Source organism: Sorex fumeus, unplaced genomic scaffold, assembly GCF_029834395.1.
Source record: "Sorex fumeus unplaced genomic scaffold, SorFum_2.1 ptg000072l, whole genome shotgun sequence".
NCBI lineage: Eukaryota > Metazoa > Chordata > Mammalia > Eulipotyphla > Soricidae > Sorex > Sorex fumeus.
Genome location: NW_026606129.1, coordinates 18,390,190 through 18,416,180, shown reverse-complemented (window position 1 = coordinate 18,416,180; position 25,991 = coordinate 18,390,190). Strand labels below are relative to the sequence as shown.

The following is a 25,991-nucleotide window of genomic DNA, read 5'->3' as shown; positions in this document are numbered from 1 at the left end:
ATTGATGTTTCTGATATGGGTGGTCTTTGCTGGGATGCAGGATGCAGGCTGCCTCTGGTGGTTCTTTCCAGGCTTGCTGGACCAGTGATTCGAGGCTGAGATTCTCACTTGGGGGGAGATGTGCGACTTGGGAGGATGTTGGAACCCATGAGCAGAGGAGGGCCAGATAAGAGGAGAAAACATTCTTGCTTCATAGCAGTGGACATGTCCGCTTCAGGGCTGGGAGCAGGCTCAGAGGATGGGAGCATGTGCTTGCTTGTGGAAACTGCAGGTTGGATCCCCAGACTCTTGGCTCTCAGGTATTGGACCAAGGAAAATGACTCCCCTCCCACCTTTTCCCATACCCACCCCCAGCACCAATAAGAGAGAGAGAGAAAGAGAGAGAGAGAGAGAGAGAGAGAGAGAGAGAGAGTTCAGAAGAGGGTATGATTGTGTTACTAAAGATTCCAATTTTTTAAAATTTATTTTGAATACCCATCCCTCCACCAGTGCTCATTTCCCACCACCACGGATCCCAGTATCACTCCCATCCCCCATCTCCTCCATCTCACCCTGATTCTGTGGCAGGGCATTCCCCTCTGTTGTCTCTCTCCTTTTGGGTGTTGTGGTTTGCAAAAGAGTTAAGTCTGATTTTCAGGGAGAAACCTTGGTTGATTTACTTTCCGTTGATCACTTTGTATATAAGGAGATGTCACGCGGCCGCTTATTCAGCCACGCAGTTTGGAAAGAATGTCCTGGTGCCCACTTGCAGGTTCATGGTCATCGGGGTTCCATCTGGAGAAGGCGGGATGCACACCTACCCCATCTGGGACCTCCCGGTGATGTCGACTTTGTTTGGGACCTGGAGCATTCTCCAGGAGCTGTGGGGCCCCCCAGACGGTTTTCTTCTTTGTTGCTGTGTGCTGTAAGATGGCGCTGGGGGGCGGGTTGTGGGGTTGTGGGCGTGACTTCCGGAAGATTCCAACTTTTAAGGGTCTCAGGGACCAAAATAGCAAATATGATGGCAATGAGAAACTGTTCTTTTTTCTTTACCCTCTGAGTTGAAGTAGGGATAGCTCCAAACAGGTTACTCATTTGGTCCCGCACTAAATATTTTGTGACTTTTTCCCTTTCTTGGGTTACTGAGGGATTAGGTGTGTTGATTTGCACGAAAAGAAGCAACATCACTCTTTTTCAGCTAACTTTCCAAGGCTTTTTATTTTTTGGTGGCGGGAGGGGGGAGGTTGGTCATACCTGGTGGTGATGGGGGTCTTTGTTGGTGTTGCTTGGGGACCATGCAGTACCAGGAGTCAAACCTGCAACCACAGGCAGACCATGTGCTTCAAAGTTTTGAGTCATCCCCCAGGCTCATGTGTAGATACTTGGAAGTTATTCCCCAGCCTTATTTGTAGAAACTGAATTGGGAGGGCCGGAGTTGTAACTCAGTAATAAAGTACTTGCCTTACCTGTGTGAGTCTAGGTTCAATCCCTATAAACACACACACACACACACACACACACACACACACAGGTTAAATTAATAAAAGCAGAGAAGGAAATACACTGTTATGGAGTGAAAACATTCTAAAGCAAAACATTATGAAATAGATCCGTCTAAGTGATTTATTATGGGAGCCAAGGAAATAACTTAAAATTATCTAATGGCCTTATTTTAAAAAAATGTCGAAATTGGGGTCAGAACAGTAGTGCAGTGGGTAGGACACCTGCCTTGCACACAACGGGCCCGGGTTTGATCCCCAGCACCACATGTGGTTCTCTGAGCTCTTCCAGGAGTGATCCTTGAGTGCAGAACCAGTAATGAAAAGCACTGAGCACCGCTGGGTGTGCCCATCCCCACCAAAAAAGAAATTATTTTTTTTTTACATCCTTTTGAGTGTTAAGGTATTTTTTAAAAATTCTTATTAGTGAGACATCATGAGGTACAGTTGTAGACTTACAAATTTTTGTGCTTGGGTTTCAATTATACAGTGATCAAATACCCATCCCTCCACCAGTGCCCATTTCCCACCACCACGGATCCCAGTATCTCTCCTACCCCCCTATCCCCCCATCCCTCCCTGCCTCTGTGGCAGGGCATTCCTTTTTGTTCTCTCTCTCATTGGGTGTTGTGGTTTGCAAAAGAGGCAATGGGTGACAATCATGTTTGGTCTATAGTCTACTTTCAGCATGCTTCTCCCATCCTGGGAGGATCCTCCCAGCACCCTTTATTTGGTGCTCCCTTCTCTATCTGAGCTCCCTTTTCCCCTAGCATGTGTGGCTGGCCTCCAAGCCATGGAGTAAAATTCCTGGTACTAATCTCGGCCATTCTTGGGTGTTAGTCTCCTATTTTGTTACTTTATGTCCCCGAGATGAATGCAATCTTTCTATGTCTATCCCTTTCTTTCTGACTCATTTCGCTTAACATGATACTTTCCATGTAGTACCACTTGTATGTAAATTTCATGACTTCATCTTTTCTAACAGCTACATAGTACTTCATTGTGTAAATGTACCGAAGTTTAAAAGAAATTATTTTTATTTTATAGCACAGCGGGTAGGGTGTTCGCCTTACAAGTGGCCAACATGGCCGACCCGAGTTCGATTCCTCCGCCCCTCTCAGAGAGCCCGGCAAACTACCGAGAGTATTCGATATGCCAGACACAGTAACAACAAAGTCTCCAATGGAGACGTTACTGGGCCCGCTCGAGCAAATCGACGATCAACGGGAGGGCCTTTACCTTTTATCTTACCTTATTTGAAAAGGGGATTTGGGGCTATGCCCAATGTTGCTTAGAACTTATTTCTGGCTCTGTGCTGGGGAGTGAATGGATATATGTGGTTGAAGGATCGAAGTGAGGTTGCCCACATGTAATGCAAAATCCCTTAACCCCTGTACTGTATCTTTTCAGCTCCAAAAATTACTTTAGATTTTGTATATTATTCAACCCATATATTAAAATTTTAATTTTGCATGTAATGAATTAAAAAAATCATATTGAACTATTTTATATTCATCTTTACAGGAAGGCTTTGAAATCCTATATTTCACCACCCTTCATCACACCTCACATTACACTGGACACATTTCTTTGTTTATTTTATTTTATTTTATTTTATTTTATTATTGAATCACCGTGAGATACAGTTACAAGCTTTCATGTTTGAGTTTCAGTCATACAATGATCAAACACCCATCCCTCCACAAGTGCACACTCCCCACCACCAATGTCCCCAGTATACCCCCCTTTCCAACCCTCCCCCTGCCTCCATGGCAAACAGTTTCCCCCGTACTCTCCTCTACTTTTGGGCATTATGGTCTGCAATATAGATCCTGAGAGGCCATCAAGTTTGGTCCTTTATCTACTTTTAGCACACATCTCCCATCCCAAGCAATTCCTCCGACCCTCATTGACTTAGTGATTCCTTTTCTATTCGAGCTGCCTTCTCCCCCAGCTCATGAGACAGGCTTCTAACTATGGGGCAGTATTCCTGGCCCTTGTGCCTACTGACCTTGGGTGCACACTGGCCACATTTCAAGGGCTCAGTAGCCACACCGGGCATGTGGTTGGGCTGAGGAGGAGGAAAGCAACAAGTGCTGAGGGAAAGGGAAGTAGATGTCGGAGACACCCCAAAGATGTCTTCTAGGCACAAAAGGCCCATCAAAGTCTCTTCTGCCACTGGCCCAGCTTCCCAGAGGCTCATTCCAACACATGATCAGGATAGATCATGGTGGAATCTCCTTCATCTGTTCAGGTCTCACCTTCCCATTCTAATGACCACTGTTAGTAAGAGGAGCATTTTTCTGGGTGTTATTACACATTTTTAAAAATCTCACTACTTCTGTTCTTATTATTCTAGTGGACATTGCTCAGCCGCAGTATACTCCTTGGTCTTATTCTCCAGCTTTCCGCTCTTCCCCCGGACTGTGTAAGATGTCCTGTGTCTGGGAGGGATGTACTTGTGTGCTTACACCCCATATACCATCAGGGACCCTTGCTTTATCTGGAGCACCCAAGTGTGTCTTCAAATCTGCCTCCCAAGGCCTGGGAGACCCCCATCTCTTAGATGGGCGAAAAAATAAAACCGGAGTGAGCAGATGACAATTTTGCATGCAAATTGCTTTGCGCAGCCTGAAGCTGCTCAACTTGTGTGCACGATTCTCTATTTCCATGCACCAATTTGGGAGTTTGCGCATGAACACAGTAATTGTTCATGCAAAGCTGAAAATGCAGGTGCAGAAGCCTTTTTTTAGAGCCTGAGAACTGTCTGGCCCTAATCACATTTGACTGAGTTTTATTGAATCTTTTGTGATGTCAGACACGCAAGAATATTATTTATGAAAATGCATTTTCAATGCGTGGGACTTTGTATAAGTCTTATGAATGGTTTGTGTGACTGTACCTCTAATAATGATATGCCCCCACTGACTCGAGGCATAGGAGAATCTATTGATATAAATTGGGTGGTGCTGCAGTAACTTTGAACGAATGAGTAGGTAAAAACTAAGCCCCCAAAGAGTGTGATTGGTTCTTTCATTGGTTCAGTTTCATCTTGAAACTGGACTTGCATGTGGTGAAATTTCTTGCTTTCCAACAGTTTCCAGAGCACATCCTTTTATTACCTTTTGGGACCTCCCCTCGGTGTTTGGGCAGCGAGGGGCCACTCCAGGCAATGCTCAGCCCTGTGGCATGAACTTAGTTGTCTAGTTTGGTGCTTGGGTTGCTGTGGTTGGTACCCCGACACAACAAGTGCTAGAGACCCCCAGGACCACACCCACAGGGAAGGAAGTGGGTGCCTGGGCGGCACCAGGGATCAAACTCGGAGTCTTGTGCGGGCAAGGAGTACTCCCCAGCCCTTTGAGCTTTCTCCCCTTTCCATGCATACTTTGACATTATTTTACTATTAAAAACTTAAATATGGGGGCTAGTGAGATAGCACCAATTGCCTTGCACACAGCCTACCCGGGTTCGATCCCCAGCACCCCATATAGTCCCCTGAGCCCACCAGGAGTGATCCATGAGTGCAGAGTCAGGAGTCAGCCCTGAGGGTGTGCTGGGTGTGGCCCTCAAAATTCCAAAAATGAATATAATATTTTTATATTATATATAACATATCAGAAATTGTATGTGAAGACTTTGTTCTTACGTTCTTATGAAATTCTGTTCACAGAGGTATGCCTGTCTGCTTTAAGTTCAGATCAAGAGCCATCATCATCTTTTTGGGGGGCTGGAGCGATAGCACAGTGGGTAGGGTGTTTACCTTACACGCGATCGATCCGGGTTCAGTCTCCAGTATCCAACATGGTCCCCTGAGCACCGCCAGGAGTAATTCCTGAGTGCAAAGTTAGGAGTAACCCCTGTGCATTATTGCCAGGTATGACCCAAAAAGAAAAAAAAAGCCATCATCATCTTTTTTATATCTTCTGTGGGTGCCTAATGGGCATGCACTCCTGCTCTTGGGGCATCCTCTTTGGGAGAATTTTTTCGTATATGATTCTGTTTAGGGTTCACATTCCCAGTCACTTATTCCCAGACCTGGTCTCTATCTTGTCATTCTTTAGCCAGCTCGGCACAGCGGGAACTCGGCAAACTTTCCTGTGTCCTTCTGAGATCAGCCATTTGTCCATCCAGTTGCATGTTTTCATGTGTAACTTGGTATAACTTGGTGTAACTCTTAGCTGATGATTTTTCCTCTTTTGTGTGTGTGTGTGTGTGGGGGGTATAGAATGGGCCACATCCCACAGAGCTCAGGGCTTACTTCTGTCTGTGTGCTCAGGGGTCAGTCCTGGTGTCGCTCAGGGGACCATATGGGATGCTGGGGTTCAAACCCCAGGTTGGCTGTGTGTAAGCAAGTGCCCTACCCACATTACTACCACCTGGCCCCCGTTGCTGCTTTTTGATTCTGGCTTCTGTGTGTCTTCTGCTCATCTCAGAGGGGACAGGAGAGTGGACCTGGAGGTGAGGTGTCCTGTCTCCCTGTGGGAGCCGAGTTGGCTGGGCAAGAGGGCAATGTGACTACGACGGTGACTTAGAAGTGAGTTTTCTGGAGGTGGCTGGCACGTGGCAATGTGTACGTTCTATAGGAGGTGAAGTCGTACTTAGCAATGTTAAAAGGTTTATGTTTTGCAGAGTTTATCTCAGTGTTTAAAAAAAAATTCCAAGTTCCCTCTGAGTTTTGCATTAAAGGATGCCTTCATTTTGGTCTCATGTCTTACCTGTTTTGTGGCTGGCATCGGGGGAGTTCTGGAAGTTAACCAATCCCCAGAGAAGCAGTAGCTGGCACTCTGCATTGGGCTTTCTTTATTTGGGTGGGGAAGCTGTGGTTTGAGAGGGTGGTCTTCCTTCCTAGTGGTGCTTAGGGGACATGGGGGGCCCTCCGGACAATAATTGGCTGAAGTCGGTAATTCAGTGTTAGGACCCAAGTTCAGTGTTCAGTCTCTGTAGTACTGGGGCTTGCCCGAGCACCCCAGCAGTGCTTGTGGGCCTCCAGGGCTGTACCTAGCAATGCTCAGGGGACCCTGTGGTGGAGAGGATTAAAACTGGATGGGACAAGTGCCCTAAGTGCTATGCGGTATCTTTCATTGAACTTTCTATAATGGAGAGTGTCTGTGCCCTCACAACAGAGACCATGATCACATCAGAGGAGAAGGTTTTCCCTAGAGATGGCAGACCTTGGGCTGGAGAGGTACCCCAAAGGGCTGGTGCATGTGCTTTGCCTCAGCTTTGGTCCCTAAACTGTGGTCTGTTGTCCTTCCAGAAACGTGGTTATTCATGCCCTCTCTCACACCCTAAAACTGTTCTTTAAACAAGTCTCACCAAAGGGCTAGAGAGTCCAGTATGCAGCTGACCTGGGTGATCCCCAGCATCCCATATGGTCCCCCAAGCCTGCCAGGAGTGATCCCTGGGTTCAGAGCCAGGAGTAATCCCTGAGCACTGCAGGGTGTGGTCCCAAAACTAAACAAAAAATGACTTCCCCCTTGCTTACTTGTTTTTCATCGTTTGAACCCGAAAGCTAGTGTGTGTTCACGCAGGCAGCACAGTTCGTTCATATCAGATTCTGAGGGCTGAACACTGCAGTGCTGATTACCATGGTACAGAGTTTTGACTTTAACATAGAAATCCATATAGCGTCCCATTTACATTCCAAATAGTTCATTTCCATATTGTTTGTACATATTCATTAGTGGCTGGGCTTTGATGCAATCAGTTTATTGTATTCTCAAAATCAAAGGAGAATTACCAGAAAGTCAGCAGTTTTGTTGTCAGGCTTCATTAGGAAAGTGGCCAGGGAGATTGGGAACCTGTCTCCCTCTGATTTGGGCTAAAGCTTTCTTGGAATTGGTGTGGATGGGTTTGGTTAGAAATTCTGAAGACTTGGCTATCCCCTGTGTCTTTGATTCTCTATCAAAAGTCCTTTTAAATGGATGAAATATTTTATTAATACTCTGGGCTCAATTTCAAGCTGGTGGCTTTAAATATTTGAGAACCCCCAATGCAAGACCTCAGCAGCCTGGGGGCCCATGTTTCTCTGACAAGCTTCCTTGATCAGTCTTTGCCTGTGTCTTCTCTGGTAACATGGATTGATTGGTGAGGTGGGCAGTGATCAGTGGGAATTCTTGAAGCAGCCTCCCTACATACTCTGAACTCTGAGTGTTTTCTTTGCATATTGATTGATAGATAATGATGATGATGTGTGGGAGTGTGAGTATATGGGATCCTCTGAAATGACAAGCTGACCGATAACATCATACATCTCCAATATCCCCACCACCACCACCACCACCACCACCACCAGACACACACACACACACACACACACACACACACACACACACACACACACAAGCGCGCGCCTGGTTGTCATGGCAGAGAGGGTCTGGTGCTTAACTGTCATTTGTGCTAAACTGGCCTGCATTTTAACTCATTTGATGAGGCATCTGTTGCTTTGCCAATTACTCCCTGATTGACCTGTAAAATCCTGGATTTTACATAAGTTTAACCCTTTGGGGAGGGTTACAGGGGAAGGTTATAGGGAGGGTTATAGGGGAGGGTAAAAGGAAGAGTATTAGGGGGAGGGTTGTGGGGGATATAGGGGTAGGTTTGTGGGGAAGGGCTATAGGAGGAAGGTTTGGAGGGAAGGTTAAAGGGGAGGGTTATGGAGGAAGATAAGGGGAGGATTACAGGGGAGGGGCAGGAGCGATAGCACAGCGGGTAGGACATTTGCCTCACACGCGGCCTACCCTGGTTCGATTCCGCCGTCTCTCTCGGAGAGCCTGGCAAGAGTATCCCGCCCACATGGCAGAGCCTGGCAAGCTCCCCATGGGATATTGGATATGCCAAAAACAGTAACAACAAGTCTCACAATGGAGACGTTACTGGTACCCGCTTGAGCGAATCCATGAACAGTGGGATGACAGTGCTCAGTGCCCTTTGGGTTTCTCTGTGATTTAGTTAAGGTACTCAGAACTGTTTATTGATGTTTGCCTGAGTCAGGGAGGGGATGCTAGGAGAATGGGGAAGAGTGGAATGGGGACTCAGGGCATTAGGTTTCCTTTGGCCATTTTAGAACCTGAGGGGATGGTTTGAAACATTACGGATGTGCTTGATGCTCCTGACTTGTTGGTTCAGTTGTTGTTGAGGGCTCAAGAGATGACCCAGAGGGCTGGAGGGCATGATTTTCCATGTGGGTGACTGGGTCCCATCCCTTGTACCTCACCCGGTTCCCTGGCACCACCAGGAACTACCCTCGAGCAAGTTTCAGGAGTAGCCTCTGACCAGTACTGAATGTGACTCCAAAACCCTCCCCACAGGGGGCCAGGAGCAATGACACAGCAGGTGGGGTATTTGCCTTGCATAGAGCTGACCCAGGTTCAATCCCCCAGCACCCTATAAAGCCTCCTGAGCTCACCGGGAGAGTTCCCTGAGCACAGAGCCAGGAGTAAGCCAGAGTACCACTGGGTGTACGCCGCTCAAAAAAAAAATCCTCTTCAAAATTATTTGATGATCTATTACATGATATTCATGTTTCAGTGGTGTGGTTTCCAGAGCACAGATAGGTGCTCTCTAAGTTTCAGAAACACAATGACAAATATGAATTTGAAAGAGCCTTGAATGGAAAGTTTATCACTCATTCCACTGATTTTTGAAATAAAAAAAATCTGAAAGTCTGGGCTAGAATTAAAAAAAAATTCAATCCCTTTTCTTCCTATTCCTGTTGCATATTGAATGCAATGAGAAAACCCACAGTGAAAAATGATGGATTTTAGTGTTTTTGTTCAATTGGATCTACTGCAAAGCCCAGGCAGATTGGTGCTGTAGAAATAGTTGCCTTTAAGGAACTCTGTGTATGTGTGCGTGCGTGCGTGCGTGCGTGCGTGTGTGTGTGTGTAGGGGTGTGTGTGAAAAGGAGGGGTGGGGTATGCGATTGAATAGTGTCATTATCAGCTTCACCTGTGAGGGTGATGACCGAGAGAGGGAGGAGGGACTCTCTGTGGAGGATGCTGCTCTCTTGGTATTGACAGATCCATTAGGGGATGTAATTAGAAAAAGCAAAGTCGTACTTTAAATAATTAGGTTAAAGTCACAAATGATCACCGGGCTAAATAATGGAAGCTTATTGCAATTGGTTGTGCTGGTGCCCTCTGGGGAGAGTTGAATGAGCTGTGTGCTGAGGAGGCTTCTCGCTGGTGCTGGAAACTGCTACTTTCCCAATAATAGAGTTTGGAGGAGCAAAGGCATTGCTTAACTCTTCTGCAGAGCTCAGAAGAGCTGCGTTCTCAGTGAACAAATATTCCTGCCAGCAAAAAAAATAAAAATAAAAATAAAAAAGCATCGGAGGCAAAATATACTTCATCCCAGGAGTGTTAAGAAATGTGTGGGTTTGTGGATTTCATTATGCCCCACTCCCCACCCCCCGCCTCCACCTTCCACCACCACCATTTGGGGGAAAAAAAAACCAACAACTTCTGGGATAATTGTTTATTTATTTGTAGGGGGTTAGTTTCTGAAAATAAAATCACTTATTTCAAAAGACTTTTGGACTCTCTTGCCATCCCAGATACCTTTCTGACAGTTCTTTCTTTCGTTCTTTCTTTCTTTCTTTCTTTCTTTCTTTCTTTATTTCTTTCTAAATTGAATCACTGTGTGATATAGTTACAAAGCTTTCTTGTTTGAGTTTCAGTCATATGATGATCGAACACCCATCCTTCCACCACTGCACACTTTCCACCACCAATGTCCCCAGTGTCCCCCCTTCCCAACCCTTCTCCTGCCTCTATGGCAGACAGTTTTCCTCATAACTCTCTCTACTTTGGGGCATTTATGGTTTGCAGTATAGATACTGAGAGACTATCACGTTTGGTCCTTTGTCTACTTTCAGCACACATCTCCCATCCTGAACGATTCCTCCAGCCATCATTGACTTAGTGATTCCTTTTCTATTCGAGCTGCCTTCTCCCCCAGCTCATGAGGCAGGCTTCCAACTATGGAGCAGTATTCCTGGCCCTTGTGTCTACTGTCTGACAGTACTTTCTACATCTTTATTTTACAAAAGCCATTATTGATACTTGAGCTAAGGAGAAGGGAACTGCAAATATAACTATGTGGTCCTAAAGTATTAGTTTTTCTCTACGTCCATGAGATGTAATGGGCCTGGAAGCTAGTACAGGGGTAAGGTACTGGCCTTGCACACTGTCATCCTTGGTTCAATCCCCAGTGCTGCATATGGTTCCCTGAGCAACGCTAGGCAACTCCTGAGTACAGAGCTGGGAATAGCCACTCAGCGAGGTGTGTTCCAACAACCCTCCACAAAATAGCATTGGGGAGCTATTTCAGATTCCCAGAGATGTCTCTGGGAGGATGGAAGTGGTGATGATGTGGAGATGTAGAGCTGCTCTTCAGGTAATCATTCATGCTAATGACTCACACAGATGGTATTAGGATCTGAGAGAGAAACGGGGTGGGGTATACTTCCCCACACCTACCAGATTCCACATCTATCTGGATTCGATCTTGTCTTGGCTTTGAGAGGTTGAAAGTAAGGCCTGGCATTGTGACTCTGCTATAGACCACTGGTCTCACGTGCGTGCTCAGCCCCTAACCACCAAGAGAAATTTGTAAAGAAAAATAGGAACTATTCGTCAGCTCTAAGTACCGAGAGGGTTCCTGTGTGGATCAGGATTTCTGACTTCCTGCAGGAAGACATCCAGGGTTTCTTCCGGTCAGGTGCCATGCACCCTGCTGAGGAGGGTCTTCCCCTGCTGTATCTGCACTTTCCTTCCTCCATCTGACCCCCGGTTCCCAATCTGGGGCTTTAGAATCTGTGCAGTCTCTCTACCAGATGGTGAAATGAGAGGCAGCCTGAGCCCAGGTGGGTACCAGCAGCCAGCAACAGCATAGACCTAGATATAGCAGAGGACAGATCCCTGATGAGGCTGTCTGGTGGGGACACAATCCAGCCTGGTCTCGGGCTGGCAGATCGTCAGGATAGGTAAAACCATGGCATGGTGGCCGGAGAGTGGAGAGTGTGATGTGCCAGTTATGGGGTCCTGCTACAGACTAGACATGAACATTGGTTCCCGAGCCCTCACCTAAGCAGGGACTCAGTGAGAAAGGATGATGCACCGTGACTACCATGGTTCAGTCCTGGAATGGGAATCTTGTTAGAGTCAAAGTCATGTGCCTTGCTCATGCTTTTTTTTTTATAGAAGTCAACCCCAAACCCTGTAGATACTTTTTGGTTTGGGTTTGGGACCACACTCTGCAGTGCTCAGTGGGCTACTCCGACTCTGCTCAGGGCTTGCTTTTGCTGGTGCTGAAGGAGAACAATCTGGTACTGGGTTTGGAACCCAGGCCTCCTGCATGCAGTTTGATTGGCATGTGCTTAGTCCTATGCGCTACCTTGAGTCAGCCCCTTAGCTACTTAGCTCTTAGAGGCAGTTCTTAAAATCCCCTTTCTCTCCCATTGCTGCTCAGACCCGTGTTTCCTAGAACTCCCTGGAAAGTTCCATGCCTAGGGGCACAGGGGTAGACAGTGCCCCATCTTGTCGGGGATGGGAGGAGGCATTGATTTGCATTCTGCCATCCTGGGACCTGTTTGTTTCTCCCAACGTCTCTTCCCAGGGACTTGCACACCTGCCTGATCCTTGGCCTCACTTTAACCCTGACCTGAGAGCACTCTCTCGGGTCACATGGAAATTGTGTATTCTCTTATCCATTGTCAAGTTTGACCTAGAAACCTTCAAATTCATATGCAGTAAGCTTGCATTTTAACGTTAGAAGCCATAGTGAGAGAAGAAAGGTGCCAGACATAGAAGCAGGCTGGGATGGGGGGGGTTGGCTTGAAGCGGGGGTGGAGGGGTGGGGTGAGCAGGGAAACTGGAAACACTGGTGCTGGGAAATTACACTGGTGGAAAGATGGGCATTGGAACATTGTATGACTGAAACACAATTATGAACAATTTCGTAATGCTCTATCTCATGGTGATTCAATTAAAAAAATTTTTTAAGTTAGAATCTCCTTTCAGAATTGCCCATATCTTCATTTGACACATGAGGACCCTGAGAGATGGGATGGGAAGTCCATGGTTTACCCAAAGTTACATAATTTGTAAATGAAACCAGGCAAATGTTGCAATGTGGGGAAGTTGGAATGGTGGGTGGGAAATAGAACAAGGCTATAATTGGTATATCCACCCAAACAGATAAATTCTTCCTTTATTTTTGTAGAAATCATGGTGGGGTGGGGGTGGGGGTTGGTCACTTTACAAGAAGTAGATTGGTTTTCTTTTAAGGTTCAGGTTCAACTAGAAACATGAAATTAAGTCCTTTAATCATATTTTCAATAGGAACCTGGACGGTGGTTTTTTTTTATTGCAATAAGATGGCTGGTATTCATTTTTATTTGTTTTCTAACCACGAAGCTAAACTTACTTTGACAGCGTGCATACCAAAAATTAAAGCCATAAAATTGCCGAGTTTTGACATCTTTAGATTTGAAGATAAAAATTTAAAAGGTATTATGTTTTATTCAGGAAGCATTTAACTAGAAAGGGGTTGATTGACTTCCATTTACAGTGCATTGACTTGGGAACCTGGAGGTACAGGGGTGCAGGTAGTAATGGGGCGATATCAATGGGCTCACCAGTTTGTCTTCACCATCTGAAACAGACCAGTTCCCCTGGCCAAGTCCCTGGGCATGAAAGTTTTGTCAGTTATACATAAACCCCCATTTGGATTCTCACATTCACTCTTCGATGGAGAAAAGGCTGATGTCATCACCTCCATTTGTTTGGTCATTCACTTATTTATTGCCGCACCAGCAGTACTCAGGGGCTATTCTTGGCTCTGTGCTGGCAGTCCTCGGGTGACCATATGCAGGGCCAGGGATCGAATTACGGTCAGTAAGACACATGAAAGAAAAGTGCCTTCACCCCTGTCCTATCTCTCTGACCCCTCATCATCTCCATTTTGTTCTCAGAAGCTGAGTGTCCACAAGCTCAGCATGGTGCTAGATTTGTATTTAAATCCCAAGTCACAGGTGGACTATTTTTTGTTTAGGGTTTATTTTTTTTTTGCTTTATAAAAAAAATAGTTGGTATGGTGTGATGCCAAAGAAGAAATGAATATAACTTAAACAAAAACCATGACACGGCCATATGGACAGCCATAAAAGTTTGAAGTACTTGAAACGTTTACAAAATATTAAACTGAAGAGCAGAGGGTCTTTATGTCATTTGATGGAGAAGAACGAAGCTTTGCGCTGGGGAGTTTCTAGGTTTCACTGATCATGTGAAATTCCCTTCCAGAAATTCTTGTGCATTTATCCATTTTTATTTCTAATATCACAACTATTGTTTCTGCTACCATGGTTATGGCCATTAGACCCCGGTGTCTTGACAGCAGAGGAAGTTTCCCCACTTCTGTATAGATCCACTTCCGTCCTTCACTGGCCCTGGGGCCTGGGTGCTAATAGAGAGTCCAGCACTGAGGGAGGCCACCTCTGAAAAAAGGTCACCGGTCACAGGGCCACACCGAATCTGAGCTTAAGGCCGAAGGAAAATCTCTAATATTGATCTTGGCCTCATTAGGGCTTTTTTGATCCTTTGTTCCTCATGCGTTTGTTTTTATTCACAGAAGCATTACTTCCCCTGGTCACTGAACACTGTGGGCCCCTTACATTTCTGCTCCTATCGCTGAAGTCTCCTCCTTAACCTCTGGTTCCCCCTTAGTGGCATACACATTGGAGGGGGAGGGGGGCTGCCTCCACCCCTGCTTCATACTGGGGAAAAGCCTGCACAGATCCCAACAGTGCACTCAGGACAGGACCGTTCCGGGTTGTGGTTGTGTCAGGGTGTTCACACACCTTCGGTACTGTGCTTGCCAGCGGAGAGCAGAGTCTGCGGGTGCGTCTCAGCTGAGTCATTGAGTGAGGTTGGTGGGGGCGGACTTAGAGTGTCCCAGTTTGAGCAGTAGGTTGGGTGCAGCTTGAGTCTCTCGTTTCCCAAGTGTTTCTAGAATCTTTAGATTCTAGGTCCTTGATGGATCAAGGGACATACTCAGAGGACCCTTCTCTAAAAGGTGCAGTCCCAGGGCAAAGTCCCTCTCATCTAGATCTAGAAACATCATGCCAGACCCCTTACCAGGTTTCTGCATAGGCAACTGGGAGAGGGTGAGTGTTCTTTACAGACTTTATTTAGATCTTTGTGTTTGTTTTAGTATTAAGGCCACATTTTGCTGTGCTTAGAGTTTATTCCTGGCTCTATGCTTAGGTTTCACTCCTGACAGTGCTCAGGGAACCATATGTGGTGCCTAGGTTTGAGCTAGGGTCTGCCATGTGCAAGGCAAGCATCTTATTCCCATTATGCGCTCTCTCTCTCTCTCTCTCTCTCTCTCTCACACACACACACCTTTAGATTTTTTTCTTTTTGGGTCCACCTGGTGATTCACAGGGGTTACTCCTGGCTCTGCACTCAGGAATTATCCCTGGCAGTGCTCAGGGGACCATATGGGATGCTGGGAATTGAACCTGGGTCGGCCGCATGCAAGGCAAACGCCCTACCTACTGTGCTATTGCTCCAGCCCCACCTTTAGATTTTTTAAAATCTAGCAGAAGATCCCAAATGTTTGGTTCAAGGGCAAGTTGCACACTTGCCTACTCTCCTGACCTATCTCGGACTTGTCACTGTTATTCACAGAGCATTCTCCAGGAGACCAGCCCCTTGCCTTGGAGGGAATTGTTGCTCTAGATTTGCATTTTCTGTACATTTTTTGCATAATGAATTGGAAACGAGAGCTATACTATCTGATGTTAAATAGTATTCTTAAGTATCCCTAGGTTTTAAGTGTGTTTTACAGTTACATATTCAAAGAATATCTTAATAACTCCTAAATAATATTGCCTTTGCATAGAAAGAAAGCAACTAAAATGTCTCATAACTGTCCACTGAATGACCCCTGAGTGGTAGTTGTACTCAATGTATAAAATAAAATCTTCCCCTTTTCTATATTGTCCCCTCCCCTCCAGTTATTCTCTCTAAAATTTATGTTTTGATGGTGTCTTTGAGAAAATAACTATCTCAGATTCTGTGATAAACACCAGTAGTCTCCTAGGAATGGATCTTGGACATGCTTTCATCAACAGGGAATAGATTTACCTTCATCTTCCCACTGGCTTCTTAGAGTCACAGCTGGAGGGTCCTGTGTCCATCTAGCCCTCCAGTGAAGTGCTTGTTGGGATATTTTTGTGTTTTGTTGCATTTTGAAAATTTGGGGGGGCTGGAGCAATAGCACAGCGGGTTGGGCATTTGCCTTGCATGCAACCAACCTGGGCTCAAATCTCAGCATCCCATGTGGTCCCCTGAGCACCGCCAGAAGTAATTCCTGAGTGCAGAGCCAGGAGTAACCCCTGTGCACCACTGGGTGTGGCCCAAAAAGCCAAAAAAGAAAAATGAAAAGAAAAGAAAATTTGGGGTCACTCCTGATGCTCAAACCGGGGACTACTGCACGCAAAGCTTGCATTCCATCTCCATCCTCTTTTTTTTATATCTGAAATGATCCTTCCAGGTTCTTACTCTCCAAAAAGCCCTGTGGTGCATGACTTTATCTGTAGATCTTAAACAACATTTACGAGCCTAGCTACAACCTACAAACCTTGATATTAGTTTGCTGGACAAAGGGAAATCTCCCCTACACACACACACACACACACACACACACACACACACACACACAAGTCGGGATGAGCAGGCCTCTTACCAGCATTCAGGCCGACAATGGATTTCATAAAAATAAAAAGAAAATGAATTCTATTATTCCAGTAGCAATAAATATAAAATAACTAGGAATAAACTTGACACATGTGCAGTATCTGTGCAAAGAAACTTTAATATGCTCCTGAGGGACACAAAAAAAAAGTCTCAAATAAATGAAAATGATGCTAGGTTCTTGGGTGGGAATTGGTAGCATGCTCGAAATAGCCATTCTCTCACAGTTAAACTCTAGTTTGAATATGAGCTGGTAAAAATATCAGTAAGACTTCATTTTTCTTTTTTGTTTTTAAGGGAAATATAATGAGCTGGGTTTGAATACCAGTTGGAAAAACAAATAAGAATAGGAAAATTAAGAAAATAAACTAGTGACCAGAGAGATAGTACAGATGGTATGGTGCTTTCAACCAACCCTGATTCAATCCCCAGCATAGCATAGGGTCCCCTGAGCACCACCAGGAGTGATCCTTGAGCACAAACAAGGAATAGCCTCTAGTGTGGCACAAAAATTAACTAAGTAAATAAATAAATGAGCAACTTTTTTTTCAAGGAAGTTAGGAATTTTTATAACCTATCCTTATATTAAAATATAATATGAAACTAAAGTTGTCGAAGGTTGATAGGACACCATTTAAAAAACATGGTGCCATGGGCTGAAGACATAGTACAGTGGATAGGGTACTTGCCTTGCACTCAACCTACAGACGTTTGATCTCATGCACCCTGTATAGTCCTCTGAGCCCCACCAGGGATTATCCTTGAGTGCAGAACCAGAAGTAAGCTCTGAGCACTGTTGGATGTAGCTTAAAAAACAAAAACAGCAAAAATAGCAAAAACAAGCAAAAAAGTGTATATATATATATATATGTATGTGTGTGTGTGTGTGTGTGTGTGTATTTACACTCAGGAATATAATACATAGTAAAGGTAGTGGTATCTAAAAATAATGAGGAAAATGGATAAATGTATAGGGTAGTGATGTTAAATTCACATGGCAGAAATTCCAAATGGACCAACAATTTCTGTATAAAAATAAACTGTGCAATCAGTAAAAAAATACTTGAAAAGAGCACAGTGCATCCCTATCGTGAAATACTGGGCAGCAATGTGACATATTGATTGGACATGTTGACTGTCTCAGATATGCTTAAGTGTATACAATAGGATCTTAGTGTTTGTCAAACAAGAACTATGACTTTTGAACATAAAAAAGACATAAAAGGAGTTGCCTATCTGGCAGATGAGGTGAAACCAAGGCGGAGCTAGACAGCAGTAAAAATAATGCCATGTGTACGGAATACCAAATACCATTCCATTTATGTAAGAACATGGATGCACACAGGCTTATATTAAAAGCATCAGAATCTTTTAAAAAATAAGAAGGACCACTTTGTCCTACAAGAAACCACGGAGTTTTTTTTTCACTCTCTGATATCTTCACTGTGGCATAAAACTCAGAGTGAAGGCAAGGTTGACGATGACTTCAATTTCAGCTTTTAAAAAGCACATGAGAAAATGCTCTACATCACTAATCATCAGGGAGATGCAGATCAAAACCACAATGAGATACCATCTCACACCTCAGAGACTGGCCCACATTCAAAAGAACAAAAGCAACCGATGCTGGCACGGATGTGGCGAGAAAGGGACACTCCTTCACTGTTGGTGGGAATGTCGACTGGTTCAGCCCTTCTGGAAAACAGTATGGATGATGCTAAAAAAATTAGAAATTGAGCTCCCATTTGACCCAGCAATACCACCCCTGGGAATATATCCCAGAGAGGCAAAAATGTATATTCAAAGTGACATCTGCACTTGTTTGTTCATTGCAGCACTCTTTACAATAGCCAGAAACTGGAAGAAACCTGAATGCCCAAGAACAGATGACTGGTTAAAGAAACTTTGGTACAATGGAGTACTATGTAGCTATTAGAAAAGATGAAGTCATGAAATTTACATACAAGTGGTACAACATGGAAAGTATCATGCTAAGCGAAATGAGTCAGAAAGAGAGGGATAGACATAGAAAGATTGCATTCATCTGGGGAATATAAAGTAACAAAATATGGGATTAATACCCAAGAATAGCTGAGATCAGCACCAGGAGGATTACTCCATAGCTTAGAGGCCAGCCGGGTATTCTAGGGGAAAGGGCAGTTCAGACAGAGAAGGGAACACCAAATAAAGGGTGTTGGGAGGATCCTCCCATGAGGGGAGATGCATGTTGAAAGTAGATTATGGACTGAACATGTTTGCCACTCAATGCCTCTTTTGCAGACCACAACACCCAAAAGGAGAGAGAGAGAACAAAAGGGAATGCCCTGCCACAGAGGCAGAGTGGGATGGGGGTGATGGGGGTGGGAGGGATATTATCCATGGTGGTGGAAAATGGGCACTGGTGGAGGGAAGGGTATTTGATCATTGTATAATTGAAACCCAAGCACAAAAATTTGTAAATCTACAACTGTACCTCATGGTGTTTCACTAATAATAAAAAAAATTGTTATGGAAAAAACTCTTCAGGCAAAGTCAAAGAATAAATCGGAAAGATAGTTCACAAATAAGAACTAAAACTCCTCCTATATAAAGAGTTCTTACAAACCAATTGGAAAAAGAACTAGTAACTCAATAGAAGATGAAACAGATTATGAACAAAGCACACAATAAGAGAAAAAAATATGTATCATAGCCATCTCTTGAGGATGATGAGATTAGCCAGGCTATGGATAAACAAAGACTTTTGTATCTTTCTGGCAAGAATCAAATGTGAGTTACTTTGTGAAGGAAATCTAGCAGTAGCTGGAAAAAAAAAGCAAAGTATTTCTTTAGCCCAGAAAAAAGTTCACACATCTAAGCATTACATTTTTAGGTAACTATATATTCACAGAATCATACAGGAGCAGTGTTTTTTCATTTCACATCACTTATAGGTGCAAAGATTCACAAAATCCATGGTACAACACACAATGGAACACTGAGCATCTGTGGAAAGAATGTGGAATAGCTCTGTATATTGAACCGTCTCTAAGGAGAGTATACTGATCATTTATAAAAATTGATTAAAAGCCAGGTAAATAACATTATGCTACCATTTGTGCAAAAGGCAGGGAGATATATAGACTTATTTACCTGTGTATGAATTGAGCAATTAATAACATGTATGCCAAAAAAGAAGGCTAGTATTGATTGCATTTAGGAGAAAAGCCGGGGATAGATCTGGGACGTAGACTTGACTTTTAAATTCTATCTTTCTCAAACATTCTTTATTCAATTTAAAAATATTTCAGTATGTGGAAAAGATTGATCCGTTTTGAGATTCAAAGTTAATGTTGAGTATCTTTTCCAAAATTGCTTAAACTTTTGTATTGTTTAGGATTATTAATATAAGCCTAGTTTGCTCATTTTTCATTTAAATTTTTATGGGGACCTCACCCAGCATTGCTGGGGATTGGGGTGGGATTTGAACTCTACACATTGGTGCTCCATTTTCTTGGTTTCTTTTCCTTTCCTTCTTTTTTTCCTTCCTTCCTTCCTTCCTTCCTTCCTTCCTTCCTTCCTTCCTTCCTTCCTTCCTTTTTTCCTTTGTGATTTTGCAAATTGGGAAAATTAACCCTTTCCCCTTAAGAAGCTTGAGGCCCTGGGAGCACAAGCCCAGTGGGCTGGAGCACATACTTTGTGGGCAGGAGACCTGAGTTCCATCCCCAGCTCCGCACAGCCCCCCACAACCACTGAAAGAAACTCCCAGACATTGAACTGGGACGTAGACTTAAAGGACTGCCCAGTATGGTCACACACACACACACACACACACACACACACACACACACAATGTTCTGTTTTGACTTTGATTTTCTACTTTCGCCACAGGGCAATTTTATATTTACATGTCATTGTGTTTTCTCTTCCTAGAGCACCTTTTCTTTTTCATTCTTTCTTTTTCGTTTAATTTTTGAATCACCCCGTGGTGGCATGCAGGGCCTCCTTCTGGCTCTGTGCTCTGGGGTCACTCCTGACAAGTTACAGGGATTGAACCCAGAGTGGTCACTTGCAAGGCAAGCGCCATAACTTGGTACCTTCTTTCTGGCTATATATGTCACGGTCATGGTCCTCCCGTTGTTCATCGATTTGCTCGAGTGGGCCCAGTAACGTCTCCATCGTGAGACTTCTTGTTACTGTGTTTGGCATATCGAATACATCATGGGTAGCTTGCCAGGCTTTGCCGTGCGGGCGAGGTACTCTCGGTAGCTTGCCGGTCTCTCCGAGAGGGGCGGAGGAATCGAACTCGGGTTGGTCATATTGACTGCATGCAAGGCAAACGCCCTATCTGCTGTGCTATAGCTCCAGCCCATATGTGTGTGTGTGTGTGTGTGTGTGTGTGTGTGTGTGTGTGTATGAATCACAGTGAGATAAAGTTACAGACTTACAAACTTTTATGATTACGTTTCAGTCATACCCATCCTTCCACCAGTGCCCATTCTCTACCACCAATGTTCCCAGTATCCCTCCCACCACCTTTGTCCAAACCCCATCTGCCTACCCCCCGCCTCTGTGGCAGGCACATTCCCTTCTCTCTCTCTCCTTTTGGGTGTTATGGTTTGCAATACAGGTATTAAGTGGCCATCATGTTTGTTTTATAGTCTTCTTTCAGCATGAATCTCCCATCCCGAGGGAGCCCTCCTATTATCTTAGTGATCCCTTCTTTATTCCAGCTGCCTTTTCCCCCAGCATGTAATCAGCCTTCCAAGTCATGGAGCTATCCTCCTGGCCCTTATCTCTATTATTATATTATAGTGTTAGTCTCCCATTCTGTTACTATATATTCCACTAACGAGTGCAGTCATTCTTTGTCTGTCCCTCTCTCTCTGACTCATTTCACTTAGCATGGTACTCTCCATATTGATCCACCTATGTGCAAATTTCATGATTTCATCTTTTCTAATAGCTGCGTAGTATTCCATTGTGTAGATGTACCAAAGTTTCTTTAACCAGTCATCTGTTCTCAGACACTTGGGTTTTTTCCATGTTCTGGCTATTATAAATAGTGTTGCAATAAACATACAAGTGCAGATGTCATTTCTACTGTATTTTTTCGACTCTCCGGAATATATTCCCAGAAGCGGTATTGCTAGGTCAAATGGGAGCTTAATTTCTAGGTTTATTTTAATTAATTTATTTATTTTGAATACCCATCCCTCCAACAGTGCCCATTTCCCACCACCATGGATCCCAGTATCCCTCCCACCCCTTATCCCCCCCATCCCACCCTGCCTCTGTGGCAGGGCATTCCCCTCTGTTCTCTCTCTCCTTTTGGGTGTTGTGGTTTGCAAAAGAGTTAAGCCTGATTTTCAGGGAGAAACGTTGGATAATTTACTTTCCATTGATCACTTTGTATATAAGGAGATGTCGTGCGGCCGCTTAGGCCACACGATTTTGAAAAACTGTCCTGGTTCCTGCATGCCATAGCTATGCTTGTAGAGGCTCATGGTCACCGGGGCTCCATCTGGAGAAGACGGGATGCAGCACCTACCTCATCTGGGACTTCCCGGTGATATCGGCTCTGTTTGGGAACTGGAGCATTCTCTGGGAGCTGTGGGGCCCTCCCTTAATTTCTAGTTTTTTTGAGAAACATCCATATTGTTTTCCAAAAAGGCTAAACCAGTTGACATTCCCACCAGCAGTGAAGGGACTATCTTAAACTAAGAGGCTTCTGCACCTCAACAGAAACGGTGACCAGAATACAAAAACAGTCTACGTAATGGGAAAAGATATTCACCCAGTACCCTTCTGATAAGCAGTTAATATCAAGGATACACAAGGCCCTGGTTGAACTCTACAAGAAGAAAACATCCAATCCCATCAGAAAATGCGGCGATGAAATGAACAGAAACTTTCTCAAATAAGAAATCCGAATGGCCAGAAGGCACATGAAAAAATGCTCTTCATCACTAATCATCAGATCCAAACAATAATAAGATATCATCTCACATCACAGAGACTGGCACACATCCAAAAGAACAAAAGCAACTGGTGTTGGCGTGGATGTGGGCAAACGGGGACTCTCCTTCACTGCTGGTGGGATGGCCCTTCTTTTTAAGGATTTCTAATGCCGTCTCTGAGAAGGTTGACTGTCAGTTCAAAACCTCACTGTCTCACTGCCTTGGAGTGAGCTGGGAAATGGGCAGCCCCTTGGGTGTCCCCTCGAGGCAGGGACAGAGCCTTGGGCGGCAAGGGCGGGAGGAGGTTTGGCTGGGCAGTCACTGAGTCTCTCCTTTTCTCCACTCCAGCTGATCTCCCGCGCTCCTCGGCCGTGAGATTGGCCTCGCTGCATGACCTGCCCGCCCAGCTGCTGGAGCTATACCAGCAGGGCTTCTCGCTGGTGGCCCTGCACCCCTTCCTGCAGCCCACCCCCAAGCGGGAAAAGTCACCCCTGGAGCACATCTTCAGGGCCATCCTGATCAAGAAAACTGACAAGTAAGTCCTCTGGGGGTTGATGGGCATCATTGGGTGGTACCTTGGGGGTGGGAGGTGGGGCCAGAAGGAGGAGAGGGCTGGGATTGTGCATGTTGGCTGGGGGTGTGGTTCGGCCGGAAGGTACTTGCTTTGCACATTGAGATTCATTCCAGATGCAATGAACGTGTTTTCCCCCAGTACCCTGCCCTCTGGCAGGTAAGACCCCCAGAGAGGAGTTTCTGAGACCCTCTGCCCAGGACTGCCTCTTTAACGGGTCTCCTTGGACTTCCTGCCCTCCTGTATTGGATTCAGATACAGTAGACACAAGTCCCCTCTGAAGAGGCATCATCCCAGAACGGGCTCCAATGATGCGTGCCTGAGTTGCATCACTGGAAGCTCTGAGCTTTATGTAAAGGCCACACCATGTCTTGCCCACCCTCCTAAACGTATCTGCCTTCTCCCCTTCTCTTGGGAAGACCAACACCCCTCTCTGGAGTCAAGGGCTGTAACTGCCTGGGGTCTGTTGATGATTATCAAGGCTTTGAAACCATTTCTTGGTGTCTCTTGTTCATTTGAATGTTTATCCAGACTTTTATTGTGTGTAGGAATTGAGATGGTTTCAAATGATTTATTTTTTTAATTTGTTGGTTTGGTTTGGGGGCACACCCAGCTGTGCTCAGGACTTACTCCTGGCTCTGTGCCCAGGAATCACTCCTGGTGGGGTTCAGGGAACCACATGTAGTACTGGGGATTGAACCCATGTCCAGGAAGTGCAAGGCAAGCCCCTTAACTGCTATACTATCTCTTCAGCCCACAAATAAATTTTTTCCTTTCAACAATTGAAGGTATGTTACAGAGTATAGTATCTTTTTTCTGCTTTCACAAAAACAAAACTTGAAATAAAGTTTGGGAAAGGAAATTGCATTGCTCACCTGAGATCTGGGCTCGGGTACCAAGTGGAGAGAGTGAAGACTATGGAGGGCTGAGGGATGTGGGCAGGCTGAGCTCTTGGGGTGACCTGGGAGGGGGTGTCATGCAGACAGGCCCCTCCCGGGAGGCCAGGCCCTTGCTTTCTGCAGAACTCTTAGCCCGGCCTCCATCCATGCCTGAAGTGGACCTGGCATGTCTGTGTCATTGCTCATGCTTCAAGCACTGTGGGCTGTGTCCAGGGACACTTTCCTTGGGGCCTGCCCGTGCTGCCCGCTGGTTTCTTCCTGCTGACTGGCTTAGGATCCAGATTGGGTTTAGCTGCCAGAGGGAGGGCATCTGGGAGCCCAGGCAGTTCCGTTTCACTGATTCATTCATTGTGAGGGAGGGTTCCCCAAGCAATGTTGGCTAAGCGCACCCGGGGACCACTCCTGCACTACTTAGCCTCATGGCTCAGTGCTCAGTGCTTGAAGCCCTGATACAGTGCTGGCCAGCTTAGTTATGATGGGGACCACCAGGAAACACACCAGCAGGGTTCGAGGGATATGCCTAGAGGTGCTTGGGGGCCAGTGCAGTGCTGGGATTCTACTCAGGTCATCTGCCGGGCATTCGCTCCATCCCCTGGGAGCTAGCTCCCTGACCCCTTTATTTTCATCTTACTAATTGGGGGTCGAGGGGATGCAGCTCCCAGCAGTTCTCAGTCAAACAGCCAGTGGTTCAATGTAAGGGTCCAGTGAGGTGGTGCTGCACGGGTCTTGTGTTGTTGGGGACAGCCTAAGCAACCCCAGTGCCCAGGGACCTCCAGGCCTGCACCCGGCCATGGTCTGGGGCACCATGTGGTTCTGAGAAAAGGGTCAGCTGCACACAAGGCTTGTGCTTTGACCTCTATACTATCCGTCTGGCTCCTTATTTCCATTTTAAAGATGAGAAACTGAGGCCCAATGTTGGGCTGTTTGCCAAGGTCTGGCTCTGACTAGCTCCCAGGCAAGCTGACCCCCCATCACTGCATCTGAGCCCTGACAGGAAGTGCCTGTCATGTTCCTGTATCTCTGAGTCTTCTGGAGAACCCCTTTATGAAAATGAGTGGGAGGGGGTGGCGTTGATGTTCCGTTGAAATAGTGATATATGACTCACCTTTCCTCTGCTTTCCACAGAATGTTCTTTTTTTTTATTTTCTTTTTGGGTCACATCCAGCGATGCACAGGGGTTACTCCTGGTTCTGCACTCAGGAATCACCCCTGGCGGTGCTCAGGGTACCATATGGGATGCTGGGAATCGAACCTGGGTTGGCCGTGTACAAGGCACCTACCCGCTGTGCTATTGCTCCAGCCCCTCCACAGAATGTTCTTTTAAAAAAATCAGAGAGAGAGAGAGAGAGAGAGAGAGAGAGAGAGAGAGACAGAGAGACAAAGAGACAGAGAGACAGAGAGAGAGACAGAGAGAGAAGAAAAAAGAAAAGTGCCTGCCCATAGAGGCAGGCTGAGTAGAGGGGAGGTTATGGGAGAGAAACTGGGGACACTGGTGCTGGGAAATGTGCACTGGTGGAGAGATGGGTGTTAGAACACTGTATGATTTAAGCCTAATCATGAACAGCTTTGTAAAGATGTATCTCACAGTGATTCAATAATAAAGTCTTAAATAAATAAGTCCTCGGTAGAACTTAAATAAATAAATAGCACAGTTTTTGGGTCAGTGGGTAAGGCCCTTGCTTTGCATGTAGCTGGCTGGGGTTTCATTCCTAGCACCACACATGATCCCTGGAGCCCCTCAGGAGTGATCCCTGAGTGCAGAACTAGGAATAAGCCCTGAACACTGCTACTGGACACCAAAACAGAATATCACAATTTCAGAAACAAAATAAAACTGACTGACCATGTCTCTCCCCTCACCCCACCCCCAAAATATAGAAGCACGCACCCTGTTCAGTTTTTCTGCTCCTCGGAGCTGGCTCTTGGCCCGGGTATTCAGAGGTGAGGGCGTCTCCTTTGTCCAGGTCATAAGAATCCCTGTGGCACCTTCTTTGGTAATGTTACCGCGGGTCTTACCAGCCCAGTGCAGATGAACTTGACTCTAATTGTGAAGATGTCTTTTTACCCCTTTGTGCTTCCTTTCAACCTCCCAGAGATTAGATTCAAGTGTGAAGTCTGGCTCGGTAGAACTGGGCGAGTTCGGGTAATGCTGGTTCTACTGGTCCATGGCTCAAACTTTGAACAACCAGCGGTGTAGAGGACCAGTCTGACTCTCTCTGGGCTTCAAGCCTGACATGTACCTCCACTGTGGTAGGTTGCCACTCCCAGCGAGAGTTGAATTCTGGGGGGTGAGCGGCCAGAGCAATGGGTATGTGGTTTGAAGCCACCCACAGGCCTGGCTG

The 25,991-nt window shown here is 45.5% G+C and overlaps 1 protein-coding gene across 2 annotated transcripts in view; it reads left to right on the top strand.

Annotated features, from left to right (window-relative positions):
* Positions 1–25,991, top strand: part of RFTN1 (raftlin, lipid raft linker 1) — a 228,637-nt gene that overhangs the window by 72,469 nt on the left and 130,177 nt on the right. For both annotated transcript variants that reach the window (XM_056129331.1, XM_056129332.1), the window contains exon 3: positions 22,528–22,714. In XM_056129331.1, the coding sequence (XP_055985306.1) occupies positions 22,528–22,714 (187 nt within the window). The remainder of the gene's footprint in view (positions 1–22,527; positions 22,715–25,991) is intronic.